Source organism: Euleptes europaea, chromosome 4 (genome assembly GCF_029931775.1).
Source record: "Euleptes europaea isolate rEulEur1 chromosome 4, rEulEur1.hap1, whole genome shotgun sequence".
Lineage (NCBI taxonomy): Eukaryota > Metazoa > Chordata > Lepidosauria > Squamata > Sphaerodactylidae > Euleptes > Euleptes europaea.
This window is the reverse complement of record NC_079315.1, coordinates 88,395,054-88,419,060: the sequence shown is the minus strand read 5'-3', so window position 1 is coordinate 88,419,060 and position 24,007 is coordinate 88,395,054. Positions and strand designations below refer to the sequence as shown.

Here is a 24,007-nt window from a genome sequence, read left to right as displayed (position 1 = left end):
TCGACCCCAACCAGGAGCGCTGCAACGCACCGCGCGCGCGCCCCCACCCCCGGGGAGGTTCTGCCTGCCCAGCGCCGCCGCCGCTTCTGCGGCTCCAGAGGGGAGGAGCCGCGCGCCGCCTGGTCGGACTGGTTGCCGCTCCGAGGGAGTGGCCGGGCGGGCTCCCCCGGAGTCCCGGCGTGTGAATCTCTCGCCTCGCCGCGCTAAGGTAGCGCCGCCGGCCGCCGCTTGCTGCAGGGAGGGCGAGCAGCGACCTCTAGTGGCCTGCGCCTGCTCCAGGCCCTGGGCTCAGCTTGGAATTTCCTCCAACTTGAGGCCAGGTTGTGGATTTCCAGGGCTCCCTTTTCCCCCAGGAAGGGTAGAACGATAGTAAGTAAGTGGTCCTGGCAAGATACAAACACCCTGTCGCTACTGGGACTAATTCACAGTGGGTAGTCGTGTTAGTCTGCTTGCAGTAGTCAAAAAGAGCAAGAGTCCAGTAGCACCTTAAAGACTTAACAAAAATATTTTCTGGTAGGGTGTGAGCTTTCGTGAGCCACAGCTCACTTCTCACGAAAGCTCATACTCTACCAGAAAATATTTTTGTTAGTCTTTAAGGTGCTACTGGACTCTTGCCCTTTTTGGCTACTGGGACTGTAAGCATCCCAGAGGTAACGTCCAGAAGGCCTTCATTATAATCAAGTTTCTGAACATGGATGTCCTGAAAACCTCCAGACTAACAAAGACTACAGTCCACAATAGCCATGCGGATTAGCTTTGGATTTCACACATTAACAGATCACTTCAGGATACAATGGTTCCATATTAACATACCGCACCCTCATTAGCACATTATCTTGATACTTACAGGACAATGGTTAGCACATTACCTTTGTTACTTTTTGCAGGACGATGATTCAGCTCAAACCCAACCCCTTTCTGACGATATATTACTCTTCCTACACACTTGACACTGAGAGACACTGTCCTTCAGTGTTACTCCTCTGAAGATGCCTGCCACAGCTGCTGGCGAAACGTCAGGAAAGAAAATGCCAAGACCACGGTCACACAGCCCGGATAACCTACAAGAACCAATGAACTCTGACCCTGAAAGCCTTCGACAATATTATGGATGTGCATATTCAACGCAAGTTTCCATCCAGATCGGTTCTTCTCTTCCCCCTGCCCCGAAAGTAAGATAACCTTTCCAAATACAGTGGGCACTTTCAAGCCACTTTCAATGCACTGTGCAGCTGGATTTTACTGTGAAATGGCAAAATCCACTTGCAAATGATCATTACAGGGCATTATTCAGGATGTGTGAAAGTGCCCAGTGTGTAAAGACCCTGGTTAGGGTAACTGTTGGAGTCCCATCAGAGTTGGTTCAGAATTTAAAGCAATATTGCAGGAGAGCCCGAGCTGCCTGTGGGCTTTTTATCGTCGCCGATCAAATGGAGTTTTGCTGTGCCACAAAGAAAACGGTGTAAAACCAGTTTAGCTGGAGAAGGTAGAGGAACAGGAACCAGAACTGAGCATATGGTACACATGTGAACATCGCTCCATTGTACCGCTTTCAAGTCCCCAGGAACATGATCACAGCCACCTTCCCTTGGCCCCCGCATTTACAGCGGCCTGACTCCTTTGTCACCCTTTCCACGGCATGTCGAGGCCAAATTATTTAAATATTCCTAGTTGCATAGATTATAAACAAACTAGGGCCCTGCCTCTTGGAGCAACCATCCCACATGGTCTTTTCCTGTCTATCCACCTGCTCAGTAACATTATATTACACAACCCCTTGGTACTTCCTCAGACTTGAAAATTTGAATGCATACTATAAACACACACCTTTTTGCTACACTGTATTTCTAGTAATTGTGGTAAAATTGTAGGTAAATAGTGGTAAAAATCTGATATTAAAAACACAACATTCAGATAGCAGTGGAGAAACATTCTAGTCTTCCTGGACATACCATTGCTGATCTGAAAGTAACTGTTAATACCAAACAAGCATTCAAAAGCAATATATAACACCTACTCTCATCCTGGCTTAAACAGAGACATGGATTTCCTCACCCACTGTAATTTCTAATAACAGGACCTATATTTTAGAGACTTCAGCTGGTTCTTCTTAACATGCTCTATCATACTGTAATTCGTTCCTTAAATTAGTCCATTTTTCATATGCCACAGACGTCTTCTTCCTTGATTAGTTGTTATCCTACTTAATTATACCTTTATCAGTTCCCCTTAAGTGAATCTGGAACCTCTGACTTCTCTCATCCATTATGTGTACAACAAAATGAGTTTGAATCCCTTACATAGGGAATCACACCAGGAAAAAATATATAACAGAATTCAAACCAAGTCTCTCTCTGCTCCAACTCTTCCTCCCTCCCCCTTCTGTGATTTTTATTATGAAAATATCCAAAATGGTTTCCTTCTCATAAACATTTGAAGAAATGAGCTCTGATTGAAGAAAGCTCTTGCTGAAACAAATTTTGTTAAGTTTTTAAGCTGCCTGTAGACTTCTGTTTTAAAACTACAGGTAGCCATACTTCTTCAAAAGTGAGGGGCATCAATCCAGTTTTTGTAGTTACCACTGTTTGACAATCAAACTAAATAATGCCTGTTACCAGGCCCTCAATATAGGTGTCTTTTGAGATCCTGAAGAACATGTGAAATCTTCTACCGTCTAATAAAACAGAGAGCAACCTTAAGAAGGTCGACTCAGGTCTATGCAAGGGGGCTTGCTCCCAGGAAAGCAGGATTGCCTGGAAAAGCTCCTACCTGGTGTCAGAAGGCAAGGCAGTCTTCGGCTTTTCTTTATCATTCTCACTGGAAACAAAACAGCGTGGAACCAAGAGTGAGCATGCCCTCAACTGGCAGGCCTACCCATTCCCAAACTGGCCTCTGGCCATTAAGCAACTGGAGCTGATTCACCTGCTGATTAAGCCGCTGAATGCTTACAGTCCCAAAAGAAAGGCTTGCGCCAAATAAACGTGATTTCTACAAACCGTGCAGGGAGACTTCCAGCTACGCTTTCAAAGATTGTGGATCTTGTAACAGTCCTAAAGCTGTCACACTGGAATGGCTAGTCCTGATGAAAGCACAGCCAGCACGCCAACGGTACACTTGGACAGGCTTTCCTTGTGACTCCGGGGGTCTCTCATGTGCTTTTATCTTCTACTGAAACTGCTCGGGTTGTGTTTCATTATCATCTCTGTGTCACTGTGCTACAGGGAAGGGACAGGGAGAGAATTACACCACCTCTAAACAGGTCTCCTGATCTTTCTCCACGTCGTTTGGTGTGAGATCACCTTTTGCAAATTATTTAAGGGTCCTCTCGATTCAGTGAAAAGGATATAATGTTAAGACAATGAAATCCTCAGGATGTTTCTGGAAGCTACAATATCGTCGATGTGGTTGAGATAGGAACCATTCCTCCTGCAACACAGTTATGCTATGTGCCGACTGTATCAAGTTAACAGGCATCAAAGGACTAGGTTTCATACTTAACCTGTGAGTATTCTGTTACTGCAGAACAGGGACATAGGGAGGGATAGTAACAACTTCCCTTCAGTTGTGCCTTTTCTTGCAGGGAGATGTTGGATACTCGTGTACTCTTGAGCTGTGACCTAGCAATGCTAGCAGAAATACTGCAGACAAACCACAGGTCAAGTTGACAGAGAAAGAAATTATGCTCTTCAAAGAGCCATAAATGAAAGATGAGGCTGGTGTACTTCCAGGCAAGAAGATGCAGTTTATCGCGGTTCTGCAAGGTTTACAGACCTACCAATTTCCTCTTCTGCCCAATTGTTAAAGGTATGGAAGCCCTACCCTCTGCTGTAGATGGTCACTCTAAGGAGTCCTTGAGGGCATAAACCGATTTGGGAGTGCTCTCAAACGGCAAAGACAATTTTGCCTGTCATTTGCAGATCTCACCACAAAACCTTAAGGCAACAACAGCTTTTTCATACATTTACCTGCCCATAAAATCTTCCTCTTTAAAATAAAGTTTAAATTTGTGCATGATTTGATGGCTCCATCAAGGAAACAGGGCAGCAACTTCCCACCTGGTTTGCCACTGTGTGAACAGACTGCTGGACTTGATGGACCTTGGTCTGATCCAGCATGGCTTTTCTTAAGTTAACCATTTCCCCTTAAGTGCAGTGGCCAGACACTGAGAATGTGCACGTGAAACGAATCAGTGGGCTGGATGACTTGGTTCCCTCCCATGTCAGCATTGCCTGGCTTAGAAGACAAATCTCCACATGCAAAAGAGCCACATCACTGGCCCACCCACAGAGTTCATTCTTTCATGCATCTTTTGCTGAGCAGCAGTTGCTCCATAGGGTGGAGGGGGGAAGAGAACCAGCCTTGCTTCTGTAGGTGTGACTGTGACTTGATATGTTGATGCGACTTCTAGGGTTGTAAATCCAAAGTCAACAATAAATGGGGGGGCATGCATTCAATTCTACTCTGTTTCCAATAGCATTGCGATAGCAAAACTTCCTCTAGTATTCCTACCAGTATAACTTCAGGCAATTCATTTCAAATGAATTTGCCCTGAGTTCTTTAGGCACTGAAATGCACACAAGTTGCTTACAGTTTGAACATAATTTTAAAATAAATTTATGAGCTCTTTAAAGATAACATAGCTACACCATAGATTTATTTCATTTGGAGTACTGGTCGATATGGAACAATAGAAACACCCCCCTTAAAATCTTTGCCTGTGAGGGAGGAGGTAGCAGTTTTCACATATTTACACAGACACAGCAGATCTTGGATTGCTGCTTCACGACCTTTAAAAGTATCTCTCAAAGATAAGAGGTGAGAAAATTGCACTCCATGGGCAAAAATCTTTCTGCCCACAGAAACACTCCACCGGATCCAAAGCACTGTCAGTTCTAACCTACACATTAACCCTCTCTCTATTGCTTGAGAATGTACTTTATCGGTATCTGTTTTTCTAATGGTAGCAATCATCATCTTTTGAAACACAAACTTCTGCAAGCCCCAAATTCTGCAGCCTGCCAACTGAAACACAATATTACGGAACAGACTAAATTTAAATTTCTCATGTACCTGGCAATAAAAAAACAAAACTTTGATATGCCATCAGGCAGTTATGGCAGCATTATACAAAACTCGACACTTGGTTTAGAAACTCCTGAATAATCACAGAGTTTGGCTGGCACAGAATATCATGTGATGGAAAAAAGACATTTTTAACTTTGTGTTTAAAACAAGTGTTGCAAGTTGGCTAACCAACTAGGAGAAGAAAGAATGTAGCCCAAGTTGGTGTTGATGCTAGACCTTTATCTTTGGGATTTAAAGTTAGTTTCAAAGGGAAATCTGTTCCACATAAGTCCCTCTTATTTACAATAGTATTAAGTATGAAAACTAGATCTTGCATGAACAAAGATACACACTGCAAGGATTTTGGTTAAGAACCCGCATAGGTTCGTATTCTTCCTGAACAATATTCTAATCAGGTCTGACTCACCACAAATAGTTTAATGCAAGAGAATTAAAATGGAAAGCAATAAGGTCTAGTTTTGTCACATTCCTGCCACATTTTATTCCTAGTTCAACTGGGAATTTAAGAAAAAGCTCTTCAAGAAATCTGAAAAAATAAAATGAAGCTACAGGTTAATTTTTGTGTGTTCATCGGGGCGTTTTTACGTGTTCATATAAATAAACTTTATACAACACTGGCATAAAATACTTTAAATTACTTTTTGAACAAAAAAAACTTGAAAAATATTCCCAAAGGGGTCCTTTCTTTCTCTCTACAGTCACCAGTAGTAGGCACCCTTCAACTTTTTCCTGTTGTAGGGCAGGCTTTTTGAAAAGTGTCACTGGAGAAAATGAGTCAAATGCCATACATCCTCTGGTGAAACTGCCCAACGCTGTCACTGTTGAGGACTTAAGTCTATACACCATCCAGTTTGTTCTCCTCCACGGCATTTGGCTTTTTTCTCGCCAAAGTAGCGAACAGTGCATCCATCATCCCCAAGACTTCTAGCAGTTCCTCCTGGTAATCAATCTCCTTTTCTACAATATTCTGAAGTTTTAAAAACTGCTTATCGACAACAGCAGATTGTCCAACCACAGGCAGGTAGATATCTGGCAAGGGAGAGGAGAAAACACAAGTTAACAGAATTCCTGCTTAACAGGCTGTAGCATTTCTTCTAAGCACAAAGAATCCAGTTGCACCACTAAGACTGTCAACAAAATAATTTCAAGTAGAATAGAGTTTTCATAGGCAGCTGCACCAAATGATTTGTAGGAAGGCTCTTGCCCTTTTAAGAAAATCGTTTCAGTTAGTATTGAAGATGCAACTGGTTTCTTCTTAGACAAAGGGGAGACCCATAGGGGAAATCCCATTTTCACCCATGCTTCCTCCCTTCCTCCCACTCCCCTTCCCATTACCCACAATTGCTGTGGCCTCCGCAGCTCGGCCTGTCATCCTCTTCCCTGTGCAGGCCACCACCTCCAAGGCCCTGTGCCAGAACTCCAAGTGGGTGCCTCAGCATGTATTGTGATTGCTATGACAATCCACATGGGTGGCTGAAATTTGGCCAATGTTTTCCTAACACAATGCACAATAATTTTACTATCCACGCAGGGCCAGCCATTCACTATTAGATATAGTGATAAACATTTACAGAATTCTTAAGCGTATACATTTGGATTTTTAACAAGACACTAAGTCTTTCTGTGGAAAGCAAAGGCTTCTTATTGGCATGGTTCTGCTAAATTCAAGGGATTACATTCTATTTATTCTCCTACAGGGAGGGCTGAGTGCATTTTGCAACTCTGAGCAAGAATAAGAACTGTTTACTTTGATACTGTGTGCTGGATTAAGTTTCCTGAAAATCCTGGCTTTCTTCTCCAAATATATTTTTAAAAGGCAAATCTCAGAGTTTTATCACTGTGTGGACAGACTTCAGAGAGTGGGAAAGTTTTGACAGCAAGTCCAAGGAAGAGGAACTGACTGCCCACCTGTTTCTGGGCACAATTCAAATGTCAGCTCTTACCTTTCAGGCCCTAAATGACTTGGGGCTAGGGGACCTGAAGGACCACCTCCTCCCGTACTGCACAGCCCACCAGTTAAGAGCCTCATCGCAAGCCCTGCTGCTCTCTGCTCCTGCCTGAAGGAGCAAGGAGACAAGTGGGGGGGGGGGCACTTTCAGCAGTCCCATGCCTGTGGAATGCCCTTCTCCTTGAGGCAATCCCGGTGCATACCCTATTCTCTTTTAGGTGCCAGGCAAAAACATCATTTTACCCAGGCTTTTAATTAAAAATGGCCCTTAAAAGATCAAGCCCTCGTAGTCTGATTTTCAATTTTGAGCCTAAAAACTGTTTGGAGGTTCTAATTTGAGCTGCTTATTACAGTATTTACTACAATGCACAGCTAGGTTTTTTCCAGGCATTATGAAGGAGGGGAAGAAAAAGAAGAGGCCCTCTTACTATTTGCATACAAGATAAAGTTATGTCCAGCGGAAAAAAATGTTTATAACCCTGGCTAGTAATTGGATGGGAGACCTCCAATGATGCGGAGGAAGGCAATGGCAAACTACTTCCGAATGTCTCTGACCTTGAAAACCCTATGGGGTCACCATAAGTCAGCTGTGACTTGATGGCAAAATAATAGTTATAACAACAACTAGGGGTTCACCGTACATTCAGGGTAGCCTTCCTTTCAAGCAAATACGGCATTTTATGCCCTACTGGGTTTTAATAGTTACCTTTATTATGCCATGTTTTTATTACGTTTAATTTGGTAAGCCCTCTCAAGCAAGTACTCTGGAGGGGAGACATTAAAAACTGTCTATGTATACACTTAATAAATAAATATAAGCTTTAAAAAATCTATCCTCCCTTGTGACTAACACAAGAAGGCATGCTTTTGGCACCATGGGCGTGAGTCAGTCTTATGAATTGGAACTTCATACATACCTATAATCATTTCCGCAACATTGATCAGCACAGCAGCAAATCTCATATCAGTTACATGCCTGCAAATTAAGTTTAAAAGCCCTGTGTTAACCTTCACACTCCAGTCCAGGAAGTTTAGCTTAGGCTCTCCTCTGCACTACAAGGAAAAATCAAAACCCAGCAAAACAAGAGGGCAAAGCAATGGGTTAAAAAGAAAAAAAGGAGGAGGCTTAGTTTTCAAAACAAAACAAACAAATCTCACACACTTCAGACCACAAAGGGAATGCTCTAGGACGAGGTCTGTCTCTAAGGCCTCCCAACACCTTTCCTGGTACCCACCAAGTGTTTTCAGAAAGTGGATGGAACCAGTTAGGGCTTTTCCCCAAGAAAGCTTCTGACTGGCTGTGCAGATTTTTTAAAAAAAATATATGTTGCTTTGGCAGCAGCTGCCATCACAACACAAGAATCTTCATGCGTGACTGAAGGTAAACTGTGGGAACCATTTGGTGGCTGGCTCCACCCCCTGTAGCTGCCATTTTGTGGCAGCCATTTTGTGGCTAAACCCACCACACTGTCAGAATTCCCAACATGCCCACAGGTTCAAAAAGGTCAGGGGGCCCTGCTGTAGGAAAAGAAGAAGAAGAGTTGGTTTTTATATGCCGACTTCCTCTACCACTTAAGGAAGAATCAAACCGGCTTACAATCACCTTTCCTTTCCCACAACAGAAACCCTGTGAGGTTGGTGGGGCTGAGAGAGCTCTAAGAGAGCTGTGACTAGCCCAAGGTTACCCAGCTGGCTTCACGTGTATGAGTGGGGAAATAAATCCAGTTCACCAGATTAGCCTCCGCCGCTCATGTGGAGGAGTGGGGAATCAAATTCCACTGCTCATGTGGAGAAGTGAGGAATCAAACCCAGTTCTCTAATCAGATTCCACCGCTCCAAGCCACCGCTTTTAACCACTACACCACGCTGGAGTGTGTGGTTGTGATCCAACAGTAGGGAACAAATGGCTGTGGAGGACTGGAGTTGGAGAAAGTAGGGCTGGGACAAAACTGGGAGGCAGAATTAGGGCTGCACAGCATTAGCAAGAAAGAAGTGAGCAAGCAAAGGTATCCTGGGATAAATTCCTGCAGGAAAGGTTCATCAGTGGCTACCAGCCATGGTGACTAAAGGGAACCTCCACTTTCAGTGGTGTTAAACCTCTGGAATCCAGAGTTAGGAGGCAATATCAAGGGAAAGCCTCAGCCTTTTTGCCCTGCCGGCCCTCCGGGGCAACTGGTTGGCCACTGTATGAAACAGAATGCTGGACTTGATGGACCCCCAGTCTGAACCCCCAGGGCTCTTCTTATGGGAAGGCCAGAGAGCCAGAGGCATACAACTGCTAGATCTAGAATTAAGAACCTGACAAGAGGGATCCTATCGATTTGGGCATTTGCTGTTACCAAAACATTGTCCCAACCACCCTCAAGAAATGACAAGGGCCGAAAAGTGAGGGCAGTAGAGAAGAGAGCTGAATTTCCTATGCTGATTTGATCCAACAATTAATATTTGGCTGCCGCCTTCTAATTTATAATTGGTGCTTCTATCAATACTTGTATGGCTGGGGCGGTCAAATGCCAGCTTCCATATCCTGGCTTCCTTCTCTTTTCACCCTTGGTCACTGAAGAACTTCTTAAATATTTCCAAGCCTCTTTCAAAACCCAGTACTTTGAAAGCAAAATTCACTGTGGAATTTCTCTCGACGCAGGGCACAACATTTCGGACCAGAGAGTGTCCCCTTGGTGTTACCTTATCAAGAAAGAAAGGAGGACGCTGAGCTGTTTCTCATCTCGTCCCGCAAGTGCATTTTTCAACGTGCCTCTGCGGTTCAGTTCCTGCATGACTGCGACTGTAACTTCAGGCGGGTTCGATCGTACAGGGCCCTGGAAGCACAACACACTCAATAGCACACCTTTCCAGCTGACCATATCCTTTTACACTAGTCAAGGCTCCTGCTGGCCCACATGGGAGCTCATGCAGAATATGAAAGTTTGCATTTCAAAACCATTCATGGGGTACCTTCTCTAGCTCCCAAAGTGCTGGAGGCCTCTGCTACAAGGGACCAGCAAACAAATGCCCTGACCTGGATGGCCCAAGCTAGCCTGATCTTGTAATCCAGGGGTGGGGTACCTTTTTTCTGCCAAGGGCCATTTGGATATTTATAACATCATTCGCGGGCCATATAAAATTATCAACTTAAAAATTAGCCTGCTATATTTGGTCATTTAGCCAAGAGGCACGACCGGAGACGGCTCCAAGTGTGTGCCACGTAGAGCAACTTGCTTTTGAGCTCTGCCGTCCCCAGCTGGGCCTGAGAGATTCAGGCAGGGCAGCATCCTTCTGAGCTAGAGATCTGCCAGGACCCATGAAGGGCCAGACCAAATGATTTTGTGGGCCTTATACGGCCCCCGGGCCTGACGTTCCCCACCCGCTGTAATCAGATGGGAGACCACCAACTAAATCCAGGGTCACCACCTCTATTCGTCTCTTGCCTTGAAAACCCCAAGGGGTCACCATAAGTCAGCTGCATCTTGAAGGCACTTTACACACAGCAAAAATAAACTGCATGCAATATGAACCCTCAACCAACACCAGAAGTTCTCAGGGCAATATTCCAAAATGCACTTTGGTGGTGGTCATGCAGTTATGGAATGAGCCCTGAAGTCGTTGAGTGAAGCACATGAGACAAACAGCTGAAGGATGTGAGAGTAGAAATATATGGAGCAGGGACACAAAAAAATGAGGCGTGCACACATGCCAATCATGTTGCGGAAAGGTGGATTTGAGATCAACGATTTACAGTGCTGGGCCTTACAAGATTCTTTGACTGTAAACTACATGAACTACGCATCAAATATGAATTGTGCATGAGTATTTCTTAGTTCCACTCCCTCTTAAAATGTATGCAAGTGTAGGCAAGAAACTGCCTCTAGAGTTCAGATGGAGAGAAATAACTAGTTTGTGAAATTCTGTGACTTTCCCAGTAACATTGATAGATTAACAATGCAATGGGGGGGGGGGCCCAACAGGACATGACCAACAGCCAGCCATACTGGTGTATCTTGGATATGCCAAAGCAACCCAGAGGTATGATGCCATGGTGCCCCAACCCTATTGGGCCAGTGCCAAACACCACTGTGTCCCCCTGCCAAAGTGTGACCGGCGTAACCCCCTGCGCCAGGAGAGTGGACAGACCTGGTAGAGCGGCAGGAGTTAGCCAGCTCCCTAAGCCACTTCAGCCTGCGAATATCCCCAATCAGCAGCAGAGAGTTACACCCACAAAACCTGTGACATAGCCCCAAGGTGCTCATGGAGGCCAGACCACCCACCCCCCAACCAACTGCCGTGCTCCTGGTGCACTGAGACCCACCGGAGGCCAATGAGCGCTGTGCCCAGCACTCAACAGCCCCTGGCCATACTCCCCCCGATGACCAATGCCAGTACCCAGCAAGCAATAGAAACTCTGGTCTGATCAAAGCCAGAAGATATGCCGGGGCTACATCAGTTGGCCCTGCAATCGCAGGACTTAGCATCTTACACCACAGCGGCAGCTCACACACACTCAGTCAATGGGCACATCATGCAGGAGCGCTATTGACCAACAGGGCAGATAGGTGGGGGAGCAGCTGCAGAGATCCATCAAACCCCTGCCAACCTGGTTCCCCCTCCCCACAGAGGATGTTTTTTCGCCACTGTAAGGGTACACCCTGGTTTTCTCCCTCAAGCATGCCGACCTGAACAACCACAGCAGCGGCACATCGCTTGACTGCAGAGCCCCAGCCCAGACAACCCAGCACGGAATGAGGTTAAGTTCACTGTTCCGCATCCCCCTTTGGCAAGTCCCCCTCACACAACCCTTCCCGCAGTCATGCCCGCCCGCCCCCCCAGCCAGGGGCAGTGGCCATACCAGGGCAGTCGTGGCAGACAGCGCCGGGGTGGACAGCTGCACAGTGCTCAGCCAACGAAAAGCCTACCCACCGCCGAGGCTGGCCCTAGCAGAGCCTGGAGGGGGCCTACCCAACCACTGGCTTATACACCCCTCTACCTGCCCAGACCACCATGTTGTTGCCGCCCAGAGGCCCGCCTACCACCAGGGTTGCCAACCACCAAGCAGGCCAGACCACCCCCAGAAGTACACCCCCCGAGACCACCTACTTGGCAGGAGACAACTGGTCCAGCCGGTAACATCCATGGCCTCACATCCTCCCTGGAACCATCCCAAGACACAGCTACAGAACCTCCCCACCCAGCAAAAGTTAAATGCTTCATGCGCATCCCCATGGCGGCCCTACTGCTGGCCCTGTTTCTTGCCCAGGCAGGACCCCTCCAGTGATCTACTCACATGCCACCAAGCAGCTGGCATCCAGAACTGTCCAAGGCAGCAGCAGGACTGGCACAGGCCTCCCCAGAAGATTCTCCCACACAACCCCAGACTGACAGCCCCACCACATAGGCCCAACTCCCCACAAACACCGAGGGCGCTGAGCCTGGGAGGCAGACAAGGACTGGAACTGAGTCAAACACAGGCCATGCTGTGATGGAGTCACAGCAGTGCACAAGCATGCAGACACAATATGTTTTACTGGGAACATATAACAAAACCTGCCAGGAGGCCACACTGGTGGCACTCTGTGCCAAGCTGCAGTTGTTGCGTGCACGCCAACTCCCTCTCTACACACTGCAGGACAGTCAGCTCCTGGTCTAGCCAAGCTTCCAAGCAGTGCTGGCCCTCCAGTACGGCCATGAGTGATGGCCCTGTGGGAAGGAATGGGGGCATGGACAGAGCATAGTGCGTGGTGCTGCCTCTCCCCTCTGTCCATTATGCGCCGGGGTTCGGGTTCCCATGGCAGCCACCCTGTTGTTGGCTGGTTCCCTTCGTACATCACAGCCATGCCATTGCAGAGTGTTTGCTCAGTCCCTGGCTCATGTACATTTAGGAAACAGACCAGCCTTCAGGACTGTGTTGTCTGAAGAACATGCGTGCGTGTGTGTGTATGTAAAGTGCCATCAAGTCACAGCCAACTTATGGCAACCCCTTATGGGGTTTTCAAGACAACAGACTAACAGAGGTGGTTTGCCAGTGCCTTCCTCTGCAGAGCAACCCTGGTATTCCTTGGTCGTCTCCCATCCAAATACTAACCAGGGCTGACCCTGCTTAGCTTCCGAGATCTGACAAGACTGGGCTATACCATGCTGCCTTCCAAGCCCTTGAGGAACATAGCGGAGACCTTTACAGACCAGAAAGGGGCCTATTTGTCTGAGAATGTTACAGCTTGTTGAATTATGTATTCCAAAAGACCACCCAAGTAATGTGACCTTACCTGTAGGACAGCATCCAGAGCCTTGGAAACCTGGAAACTTCTCAAAAGTTGGTCATATTTTTTCAAGTGATTTCTTACAGGCTTTGTGACAAGGAAATCCTCCTAAAAAGGAAAATATGACAGTTCATGACAGAGGCTACAGAAGAAAAGAATCCATCTCATTGTAATATCACTTCTACCTTGACTACATTTTTATCTAAACTCTCCACCGAGGCGCTCAGAGAAACATAGGTAGTTCTTCCCATTTTATCCTCACAATGATCTTGTGAGGTAGAGTTGGCCAAGAGATGACTGAGACACAAGTCACCCACTGAGCTTCCTGGCTCAACCGGGATTTGAACCCAATATTCCTAAATTTTACTGCTTGTATTACTAACAGTTGGCACTTTTAATGTAGAGTTAAAAACATATGCAAGAAAAGAAATAAAATTTCTAGGATGGTCACTTGATGACTGTGAGAAAGAAGAAAAAACGCCTCTTCTAAGATTGCAGCAGCCAGCCCTGATTTTATAAGCACTCTTATTAAAAATAAAAATTTTAAAAAACCTGCTGCCTGAATAATCAGAGATACCTTTTAAAGCAATCAAAATGCTTTCTAAAGTATTAATCTAATCAACTAAGTATTGTAGGCCTGATGTCCCCTTAAATCTTGCTATTTCGCTGTATCATATGCCCAGTTAAAATTGCAAGCAGAAGATCCGATCTGTACATTCTGTGCCTTGTACCTGCTTTGGCATGTAGTTCCTTCCTTTCACAAATGTTCGATACGTGGGCCTCCTCCTCTTTCGAAAAGGCTGCTTTTCTTCATGTTTTCGATGTTTAACATTCAGTATTCCATTCGACATGCCAACAACCAGGGTTTCATCCTCAGGCTAAATGCAAGAAGAAACAGGTTTGCTGACCTTGGAATTGTAGTTGAGGGATCATTTATGACATGTTGTTCTATGAAGCTGCCATATGCCAAGTCTGACCACTGACTTCCGAACTCCCTACCCTGACTGGCAACAATTCCCCAGAGACAAACACAGGTATGGTCTGAAGGCACATCGAGCAACTCTGGGGTCTGTATGGGAGATCTCCTTGAAACCACCCCATGTATGCTGCATTACTCCATGGTGAAGGAAAGGTGGATATTAATCCCTTCAATCACACAAATGGAGTAAGCAGACAAAGGTCATTCCCAGCAGCTGATACCTTTCACTAAAGATGCCAGGGACTGAGCCTGGAAACTACTGTTTACAACCCAAGTGCTCTATACCACTAAACCCTGGACTGGTTATGCTTTCTTTGCTCGATTTAAGAATTTACATACAGAGAAAGTCTAAGGCATCAGTCTAAAGGCACCCCTGCATCTGAAGCAACTCCAGACTCAAAGGGTGAAGGGGGGGGAGTTTAAAACTGGCAAAGCTACCAAGCCTAGCAAGGGTATGGCTTGCAATTTCTCACAAGGTAACTCACAAATAAGTAACTCACAAATAAATATACTCTAACAACTTCCAAGATACAATCTGCCATCCTAATTATTTGGCTATCTATCCCAGTGAGTGGATACACAATGTAGAAGAAGAAGAAGAGCTGGTTTTTATATGCCAACTTTCTCTACCGCTTAAGGGAGACTCAAACCGGCTTATAATCACCTTCCCTTCCCCACAACAGACACCCTATGAGGTAGGTGGGGCTGAGAGAGCTCTAAGAGCTGTGACAAGGCCAGCTGGCTAATCTTGGGCTAATGTGTAGGAGTAGGGAAACCAATCCTGTTCACTAGATTAGAATCTACCACTCACGTGGAGGAGTGGGGAATCAAACCCGGTTCTCCAGATTCGAGTTCACTGCTGCAAACCACCGCTCTTAACCACTACACAACCCAATAGAATCCCTTTTTAAAAATCACACTTGCTCCTCACATGTGTATGCCGCAAGCACTATTTCAAAACAGACATAGTTGCATTACTTGGGGTGTGTGGCTACACTAGATTTCCAGTGGCAGACAAATTCAGCCCTAATCGGAAGCAGAGTAACATGCCTACTTCTCTAGAACTGTCTCCACCTTTGGTTACTTGGATTTTATCTTCCACAGCTTGATTTTAAGCCAGTTATGATACTGTATGTGAAGAAACAGAATTATCTGGAAAGTATTCTTGAAATTGGTGTCATCTAAGCCTATAAAAGGAGCCCCATGGCGCAGAGTGGTAAGCTGCAGCACTGCAGTCAAAAGCTCTGCTCACAACCTGAGTTCTGTCCTGACGGAAGTCGGTTTCAGGTAGCCGGCTCAAGGTTGACTCGGCCTTCCATCCTTCCGAGGTTGGTCAAATGAGTACCCAGCTTGCTGGGGGTAAAGGGAAGATGACTGGGGAAGGCAATGGCAAACCACCCCGTAAACAAAAGTCTGCCTAGGAAACGTCAGGACGTGACATCACCCCATGGGTCAGGAATGACCTGGTGCTTGCACAGGAGACTACCTTTACTTTAAACGGAAAGAAATACTGGAAAAACAGCTGAAGAATGCAAAACCATGGATAACACTGCAGCAAGTGCCAAGCCACAGCAAACTGTGCCCAATCCAGTAAGAACGGCTCCTGTACAAGTACCATCCACTTGAACAGGATCTTATTCCCACAGGCACTGTTATCTTATCCATACAATATTTACCTTATTTATACAACATTTATACATGCAAGTTTTGAGATACTGATCAGTGACCGGAAGGCCTTTTTCATCATACGTACTGCTAATGCAAGACTGAGAATGGAGGCTTCGTAGAGAAAGCTGTGAACCACCTTGTAGGATGTCGTACTGTATACCTTCACGTGCCTGCACAGATAAAAAGATCTCTTACCAAGTAGTTCGGTGACACCGCTGAAGAATTTCACAGAATCTTAATTTGCACCATACCGCTAACAGCTTGTCATGGTTCGAGAAGCGAGGAAAGATGCAAAGGAGACCAAAAGAGAGCTACGTTGTGTGCAGAAGTGCCCAGTAATAAACTGTGATGTGGATAAAAGGTTCCCACAGGCAAACCAACATCTCGCAAATTAACATTCTTGTTCGGCAGTGCAACTGCTCTTTCCAAATTCAAACAAAGGAGATTCAAGAAGGTATGAGTGACTTGAAAAAGAGTTTTTGGGCAACTCTGCCCCCCCCTCCCCACTGACTCACGTCATTCCCAGGTTACTAGAAAGCACAAAAAGCATATTCAACAGCATCATTTGACTGAGAGGCAGGATGTGTCCCAGTTTTTGCTTCCTCATGTATCAAAATAGATTGACTGAAATGCAGAGAGTGCCACTTTTATTTAAATGTTATGTCTACATATAAAAAGAGCCACAGCCAGGCAGGAAGAAAAACAGTAAGAAGTACAAACCTATCTAGTGAGCCAGACAGCAGTCTCTGACCAGAGCTTGTCAGGCACAAACAGGTTACTGTTTTATGGTGATTTTTCAAGGAGACAAGTAACTGCCCTCCTTTAAGGATATCCCAGATTTTAACATATCGACCACCTGCAAGAAAGAGAACAGAGACTATTTGCAAACTTCTTCGCAAAAAGCAAACTGGAAATGAGACCAGATAAATTAAATACAGTCACAGGCTTTGATCAAGGTATGGCCAAAGTCCGTTTACGTAACCAGCGTAGGTTACTTAAGCACACGTGGTCTGATCAGGGTTTGGGAACAGATATCCATGCTGTAAATGTGCTTCCAGATTGGAGAATATACACAACTTGTGACCCACACTAAGCCAGTCGCAATCCACACCAGTACAGTGGGGCCTAGCATGCTCAACAACCGCTCTGCCTTTATAGATATGGACAGACAGAAAAAAACAAGGGATGTATCAGGCTCTTGGTGAACTGTTGCACATAGCTAGTAGGCTGTGGCTTTTCTTGGTGGGTTACAGACTGCGCAGGTGATTCTCAGAAGCTACAATGAGACCATCCTGGAACTTAAGCATTCAGGCATGAGTGGTACGTAATTTACGACAGTGTGTTTTGTCAGCATTGCCTATGCTACCAATCAGATAAGAATTCTTTGAAGACAGACAGAAATAAAAGAAAGTTGCAATACAACCGGAAAAGGAAATCTGGCTATTTGACAACATACCTGCAGTCGCAAGAAGACCTCCAGAAGGAAAGAGGTTAATACTCTCCACTGGGTGTCCATGTTCTATCGTCATAATGCTGTTTTCTGTCCGGGTATCAAATACTTTCACAGTATGATCATATGAGCCTAAAAAGACATTCCAGAGAACGAAAAAAAAGTTTGAATCTTTCATGGATGTTAAAGAACTGAATGCCGCTCTAGGTACAGCCGAATACACTGTGTTGGATCATAAGAATTGCATTTATCAATGCTTTAAGTACACAGAATCACATAGATTAGAGTGACATAAATTAAAAATTAAATACAAGCTAGAAAAAGAAATCAGCTTAAGCAGCCAATCTGGCCTACCAGAACACAATCAAACATGCAAGAATCACATACAACAAACTATTAAGACACAGAATGAAATAAAATGCAATAAGGAGTAGCAATAAAGAGGACCTTTTTCTGAGTAATCATCAATAGACAGAGTAAATGTAATGGATAAGTTCTACTTGACAGAGGTAAGCATAAGTCAAACCCACAAACCTGTTACAAAGAGATTTGAGTTCAGTTTACTAGTGCAGCCACATCTCACATAGTCTGTGTGCTCTCTGTAGGTGATAATTTCTGAGGCAGAAGAAACATCCCACACCTTGGATGAGTAGTCATCGGCTCCAGATACTATCCGGTATTTATCAGATAGAAAGCCTGCAACGTGTACTGCTCTAAAAAACAAAATCCAAAGTGTTCCATATTAGTCCCCTGCAATCGCTTTTGTCAAATATGAGAAACACCTACCAAGAGTTTTCAGGCCAGACCCAGGTCTCTGGCTGCTTGAAATCTGTCTTGGGAAATTTCTGTAGAATGAGCAGAACCTCAATGGCCTCCTGGTTACAGCCAGGCTCCGTGATGAATGTATGAAAAAGCTATTTGTAGTTTCCTAGGAACGCCACTATTTTCTCAGCCTCTCATCTATAATACTGGAATACTAATACTGGCCTACATTATCAGCTTGTTGTAATGACTGAGAACCTATGCTCTTCAGCAGAAAACTAATCTTTGCAGAATGGATCTATCAACTGAGCAAGCAACAATGTACATTTGAAATTTAAAAGAATAATATCCAATTTACTGCTTAAATTAACACAGTGGCTACAATTGACGAGCCATTCGTTTCAGAGTAACTTATAGGAATGCAATAAAGCTGGAAGCCACAATGCACGTAACTAAACTGAGATATCTTACTTGGTATGGCCCTCGAACTGTCTCAGCGCTGCTCTCCCACCAATGTCAAAGAGTCGAACACTGCCCTCTTCGCTGCCAGCGACCAACAGCTTCCCATCGTCTCTATAAGTAGCACAGTATGCAACATCTTTGAACCGAGAGAACGTTTTGATTGGCTCCTGTGAGTATCGGCCATAAATGTGAATCTACAACAAAATACATATTTACCTGTCAGCCAGTGTTAAGAGGAAAAGCAGCTGGAAAAGGCTTGGACCATGACGATGGATGTGGAACGGTCCATCCATGCCCAGCAAAATGCTCCTCAACAGAGGAAGGGTGGAAGAAAAGTGGGCAGCAGTGCAATCCCAGGAGTGGACAGAATGAGTTACTATCAGTACTAGAAAAACATGTACTGCACCACTAAATGGGGTTACACTCAAGGAAAGCGAGCCAATTGTGCCAGGGTAGGTAAGGGGAGAGGGAGGGAAATTATGCTCCTAAGAGTAATACTTACTTCCCCCCCCCCCCCGTTAAGATGACAGGCAACCATTCACCTCTATGGGAGATAGCAAAGATTTGTGCTGAGCCACACTACTAAAATATGGGCTACCCCAACCCCAGAACTTGGGCACTGTCCTTCCTCAACACCCTTGCCACTTGCACCCCATTTCACTTTGGCCCACAGAACTTAATGAGAGACACCAAGATCCAGTCTGACTTTAACTGCATGGCTCTGTCCGGGGTTCTGATGACATAACACAACGAGAGAGAGCCACTTTGACACAGATCATGATAGACAACCTAGTTCCACAAAGTCTCTTTTTTCTGATGCAGTAATCATTCTGTCCCATTTTTCCTTCCTTTGTTTTCTGTAACCACACCAGAAATTTGCAGTTTATTTCTTCTTCATCTTTCTTCATCTTAAATCCTTACCCTCGAGGAGGCTGTAACAGCATAATTGTGTGGACGGATTGGAGAAAAGTCAATTTTATTCACTGCACCAAACTCCTTTATCTGAATGGCAGACTGGAAAAAGGGGAGAACAATTTTCACACATTTCATCTTTTAGTTTTGTTTCACTAGCAGAATATTTACAAAAACATGAAAGAAGCACAAACATCTTTTAAAGGGTTTTAGATTATGAACTTGTAAAAAACTGATTTTTTAAAAAAAAATCTGTTTTGTCTTTTATGGTGCATTCCTAAGCAGAAATGAACATAACTCTTCTTAGGATGGCACTATTAGTAATGTAAAAAGATACACATCTGCCACAACACTACCTAGCATAAAATCCATATCAACATTTTTTTTAAAAAGCAAATATTGTCACCTAGCAGAAATGCAATAATCAAATGCTACCTTGAGCTGTTTGACATTTTGCAGAATCACATGTCAAATCAAACACCTCATGTCTTCAAATCAATAATGGTATAAATCCTGCTCTAAACCCAACAATTAGCTTTACATTCTTACCTTGTAATTCTTCCAGTATAAAGTATCCTGTGTTACTTTTTCACCAAGTTTTGGATAAGTCTGAATGATGACAGGTTTGTAGCTAGCCATTATTCCTTTCAAATAATGTTTCCTCAGGCAGAAAAATATTATCTTCCAAGTATATCAGCCGCTTGGGGAAAGAAAAAAAACTTCACTGACATTAGAAGGATACCTCAAATAATTAAATCTACCCACACCAAGTAAGAATGTACTGTTCTCTCAACTAATTCACACATTATTTGTTACAGTTGAACACAGTTTTAAGTAAAACTGTTCTCCTGCTATACCCCACTGTGACACCTTTGCTCATCTGAGCAATGCCTCCTAAAGGTGCCACCCTGGCAAAAGAATAAAACTAACAACTGCTTCTTCATGCACATCCTTTGTGGTGGCTCCCACCTTGTGGAACAGTCTGCCTGAGGTGATCAGGAAGGTTTCCACACTTCTATCATTTCACAGAATGTGCAAAACGGAAATGTTTAGGACAGCATTTTTACAAAGGAATTGGAACGGTAATATAATGGAACAGCACAGGAAATCACTTCTATAAGAGGTTGTAAGATAGTCTATTCCATAGTGTACTGTACACATCAGCTCCCTTTTTGCTGCAATGGCCTCTACCTTGAAACCCCCTTTCTTCATTATGGTATGTCATGCCTTAAAAAAAAATAGTGCAATTGAAAATTGGTCTAAGTTCAGTGATTGTAATCCTATAATGCAGTAGGACTGTTTACTGGAGATTTTGCTGTCTGACTGAACTGCTTTTCATTCTTTGTAAGCTGCCTCAAATCCAAGTGAGAAAGGCAGCCGATAACATTTAATAAATAACAACAACAATAAGGAAAGTAGTAAGCAATATACATTACAACCATACAGCTGCAACATTTATTCTCTACATCTAAAGCAAAATGAAGAAACTTATTCAACAAGATCAATATTGCACCTAAAATGCCAAAACTAAGCTCCAACTAGGTCAGCACCTGTAAACTAAGCGATTCCCAACAATTCTGCCCTTTCAAAGGACCTGCAGGAGTGCAGTCTAAGGAGCATCCATAAGAAAAAGAATTACTGTTTGCACAAGCAGAAAATATATATGGAATAGAAGTTGGAGATAATTATCTAATGATGGTAAATTGACATTGGCTGTATTATGGAACAACTCTCAATTAACAACAGCCCTTGTTAACAAGTATACTTAAACCCACAGACCTCCGGGTCTCTTGTCCTCAAACAATCCTGCTCTAACCAGTAACACCAAGTACCAGGAGGAGTCTGCACACATTCTGCAAGCCAGAAACGCACAGGCAAAAATAGGAAAGAAAGCCTACCATCCTACTATAGGCCATGGGGTCTGAACTGGCAGTGAAAACTTGCAGTCTGGTGTTTTTAAAACAGCCAATTCCATTTTAGGTATTTTAATAAAGGGTTTAACAATAAAACTATCATGAGTATAATACCTTTATATAAACCTATTTGGCTTCATTTGGAATACTACGACAGCACTGCAAAAAAAATGAGAGTTTTAAAATATGCGGAAAAGGAATCGAGATGTGGCAAGAGAAAAAGTCTAACATTTTTCTTTTAAATCGCTGAGGGTGTAGGGAAGTGGAGACCGTTGACCACTTTTAGACCTTCCCGCCCGTTGACCACTTTTAGAAACAGGATGATCTACTAAGCTGTATCCTTGGTCTGATCCAGCAGGGTTCTTCTTACAGCATATACAAAACATATATTCTCTCCAGGAGAAGATGAGCATTCCTATTATATCAGGTGCTTTGAAACACAGGCAGGACAACGCTGCGCAGCTGCAGTCATCTTGTTTTTTGGGCTTCCTAGAGGCACCTGGTTGTCCCCTGTGTGAACAGACTGCTGGACTTGATGGACCTTGGTCTGATCCAGCAGGGCTTTTCTTACGTCCTAAAGGACAGCTTTTTTTCTACCGCAGAGCCAGGGCCGGATTTAGGTTTGATGAGGCCCTAAGCTATTGAAGGTAATGGGACCCTTTATATGTCCAGCTTTCTTTTGTCAACAACCAATTGTCGCTGTTTTTTGTGTTGAATATATGCTATATGTAGAAAAGAGCAAGAGTCCAGTAGCACCTTAAAGACTAACAAAAATATTTTCTGGCAGGGTATGAGCTTTCGTGAGCCACAGCTCACTTCTTCAGATACAGCTAGAATACAGCTGTATCTGAAGAAGTGAGCTGTGGCTCACAAAAGCTCATACCCTGCCAGAAAATATTTTTGTTAGTCTTTAAGGTGCTACTGGACTCTTAGTCTGTCTGCAGTAGTAGAAAAGAGCAACACGGCTACCCACTGTGAAATATGCTATATGGTAATCTATGGACCCCTAAAACATGCAGAATGTAAGCACCCTATATATAGAAATGAGCAAACCAATGATACTTTAGGGAGCAGGCGGGGCCCATTACTTCCATCATAGGAGCCTACACAACACAAAACACTGTTGCTGTATGTAGGTTTTATTTTATTTGTTTTCTATCTTATATTTTGGAAATGTACATCCAGTATTTTTTTTCTTTAATTTTTTTTGGGGGGGCCCAAGAGAGTGGGGCCCTAAGCCATAGCTTGTTTAGCTTATACGTAAATCCGGCACTCTGAGAGCTCAAGTGACGGGAAGGGCTAATGCCGGCTGAAATCCAACCTGTCTTGGGAAGAATGCAAAAGCCCTTAAGCTTCACAGAAAGACGGGGGGGAGCTCGCTCTGCCCGAGGGGCCTCCGCGTCGCCCCATCAGGCTCCTTACTTACCCGCGAACGCCACACTACTTTCCGTCTTCAGCCATCTGAAGTCACGTGGCTCCGCAAGGAAGCCGCCATCACCGAGGCCCACCTTCAGGAAGAGGGAAACACGTCACGACTGTCGTCACTAGCGCTGCGCCACAGCTTTGAGCGCGCACCCGCATGGCGTTTTGCTCCCCATAGAGACAGAGGCTCCGCGGAGCCTCTTCCGGTGTCGAACTGAACGCCGCCATCTGCGGGGCAAGAAGCATCACGCAAACGGCGGACGCCTCTACGGCAGCCCGTGCGGTTCCTTTACAGCATTGCTCCCATTACGTTCCATCGTTGTTGCTATAGTTACACTCTGCCTAGGATCTCCCACGCTCTACGACAGCCCGTGCGGTTCATTTACAGCCGTTGCTCCCATTACGTTCCCCCGCTGTTGCTATAGTTACACTCTGCCTAGGCCCTCCCCCCGCGCGCTGTCAACAGAAGGTGGACGGAAGCTTTTGTGGTGACGTCAAAATACAACGCTACCCATTCCGAGGCTGACGTACTCGCCTGGGCGGGTACAACAGAGATAGAGAGCTGCGCTGTTTCATTCCGGGTTGGGCCTGTGATTTGAGCGGAAGTGACGTCATGACGTCACCAGACAGCAATAACAATAATAAGGTCGCCGTCGTAATATTCGCGTGGAGTGACACGAGGCTGCCGAGATAAAAGGTGTGTCGTGACGGAGGCGTAAGAGCGTTGCGTGGGGGCGGGGATGGGGTGTCGGTCAAGGGGGAGGAGCCTCCGTCCCCTGCCGGAGTAGCCGGGCTGCCCGTTAAAAGCGGCTTCGGAAGCTCCGCTTCCTGTCTTCAGAAGGGAGGCAGGTGGCGACTGGAGTCGGTCAGGGCCTTCTCTGTGACGGCACCTTGCCTCTGGAACACCTTTCCGCCTTGTTTTAGGGATAGTGTTTATGTTGCTGGTGTCTAATGGCTTGGGGGTTGTACTGTGGCCTTTAATTGTTATTATAATGGAAGGACTTTTGAAGAGGTGGCGTAGAAATATTCTAAATAAATACTGTGTCTCAAGTGGCTTGTTGTTTGAGGTTTTCGTTGAGCTTAGAGACAGAGAGCTGAGCCCCTATGAAGCAATTCCAGATTCCTTCCCTAAAGCAATAACCCTATTATTTGTTT

General features: G+C 44.9%; 1 protein-coding gene across 1 annotated transcript; it reads right to left on the bottom strand.

Moving 5' to 3' along the window:
- Positions 1-5,920: 5,920 nt before the first annotated feature.
- On the bottom strand, positions 5,921-22,929 carry UTP15 (UTP15 small subunit processome component). Its single transcript, XM_056847917.1, has 13 exons — positions 22,857-22,929; positions 20,067-20,217; positions 19,527-19,619; positions 18,615-18,799; positions 17,916-18,094; positions 17,388-17,513; positions 16,652-16,787; positions 16,017-16,101; positions 14,016-14,162; positions 13,291-13,392; positions 9,719-9,852; positions 7,951-8,009; positions 5,921-6,114 (listed from the first exon to the last, which is right to left on the bottom strand). Exons 2-13 carry the CDS (start codon positions 20,154-20,156, stop codon positions 5,921-5,923), a joined length of 1,530 nt encoding a protein of 509 aa, XP_056703895.1. The 5' UTR covers positions 20,157-20,217; positions 22,857-22,929.
- Positions 22,930-24,007: the final 1,078 nt, after the last annotated feature.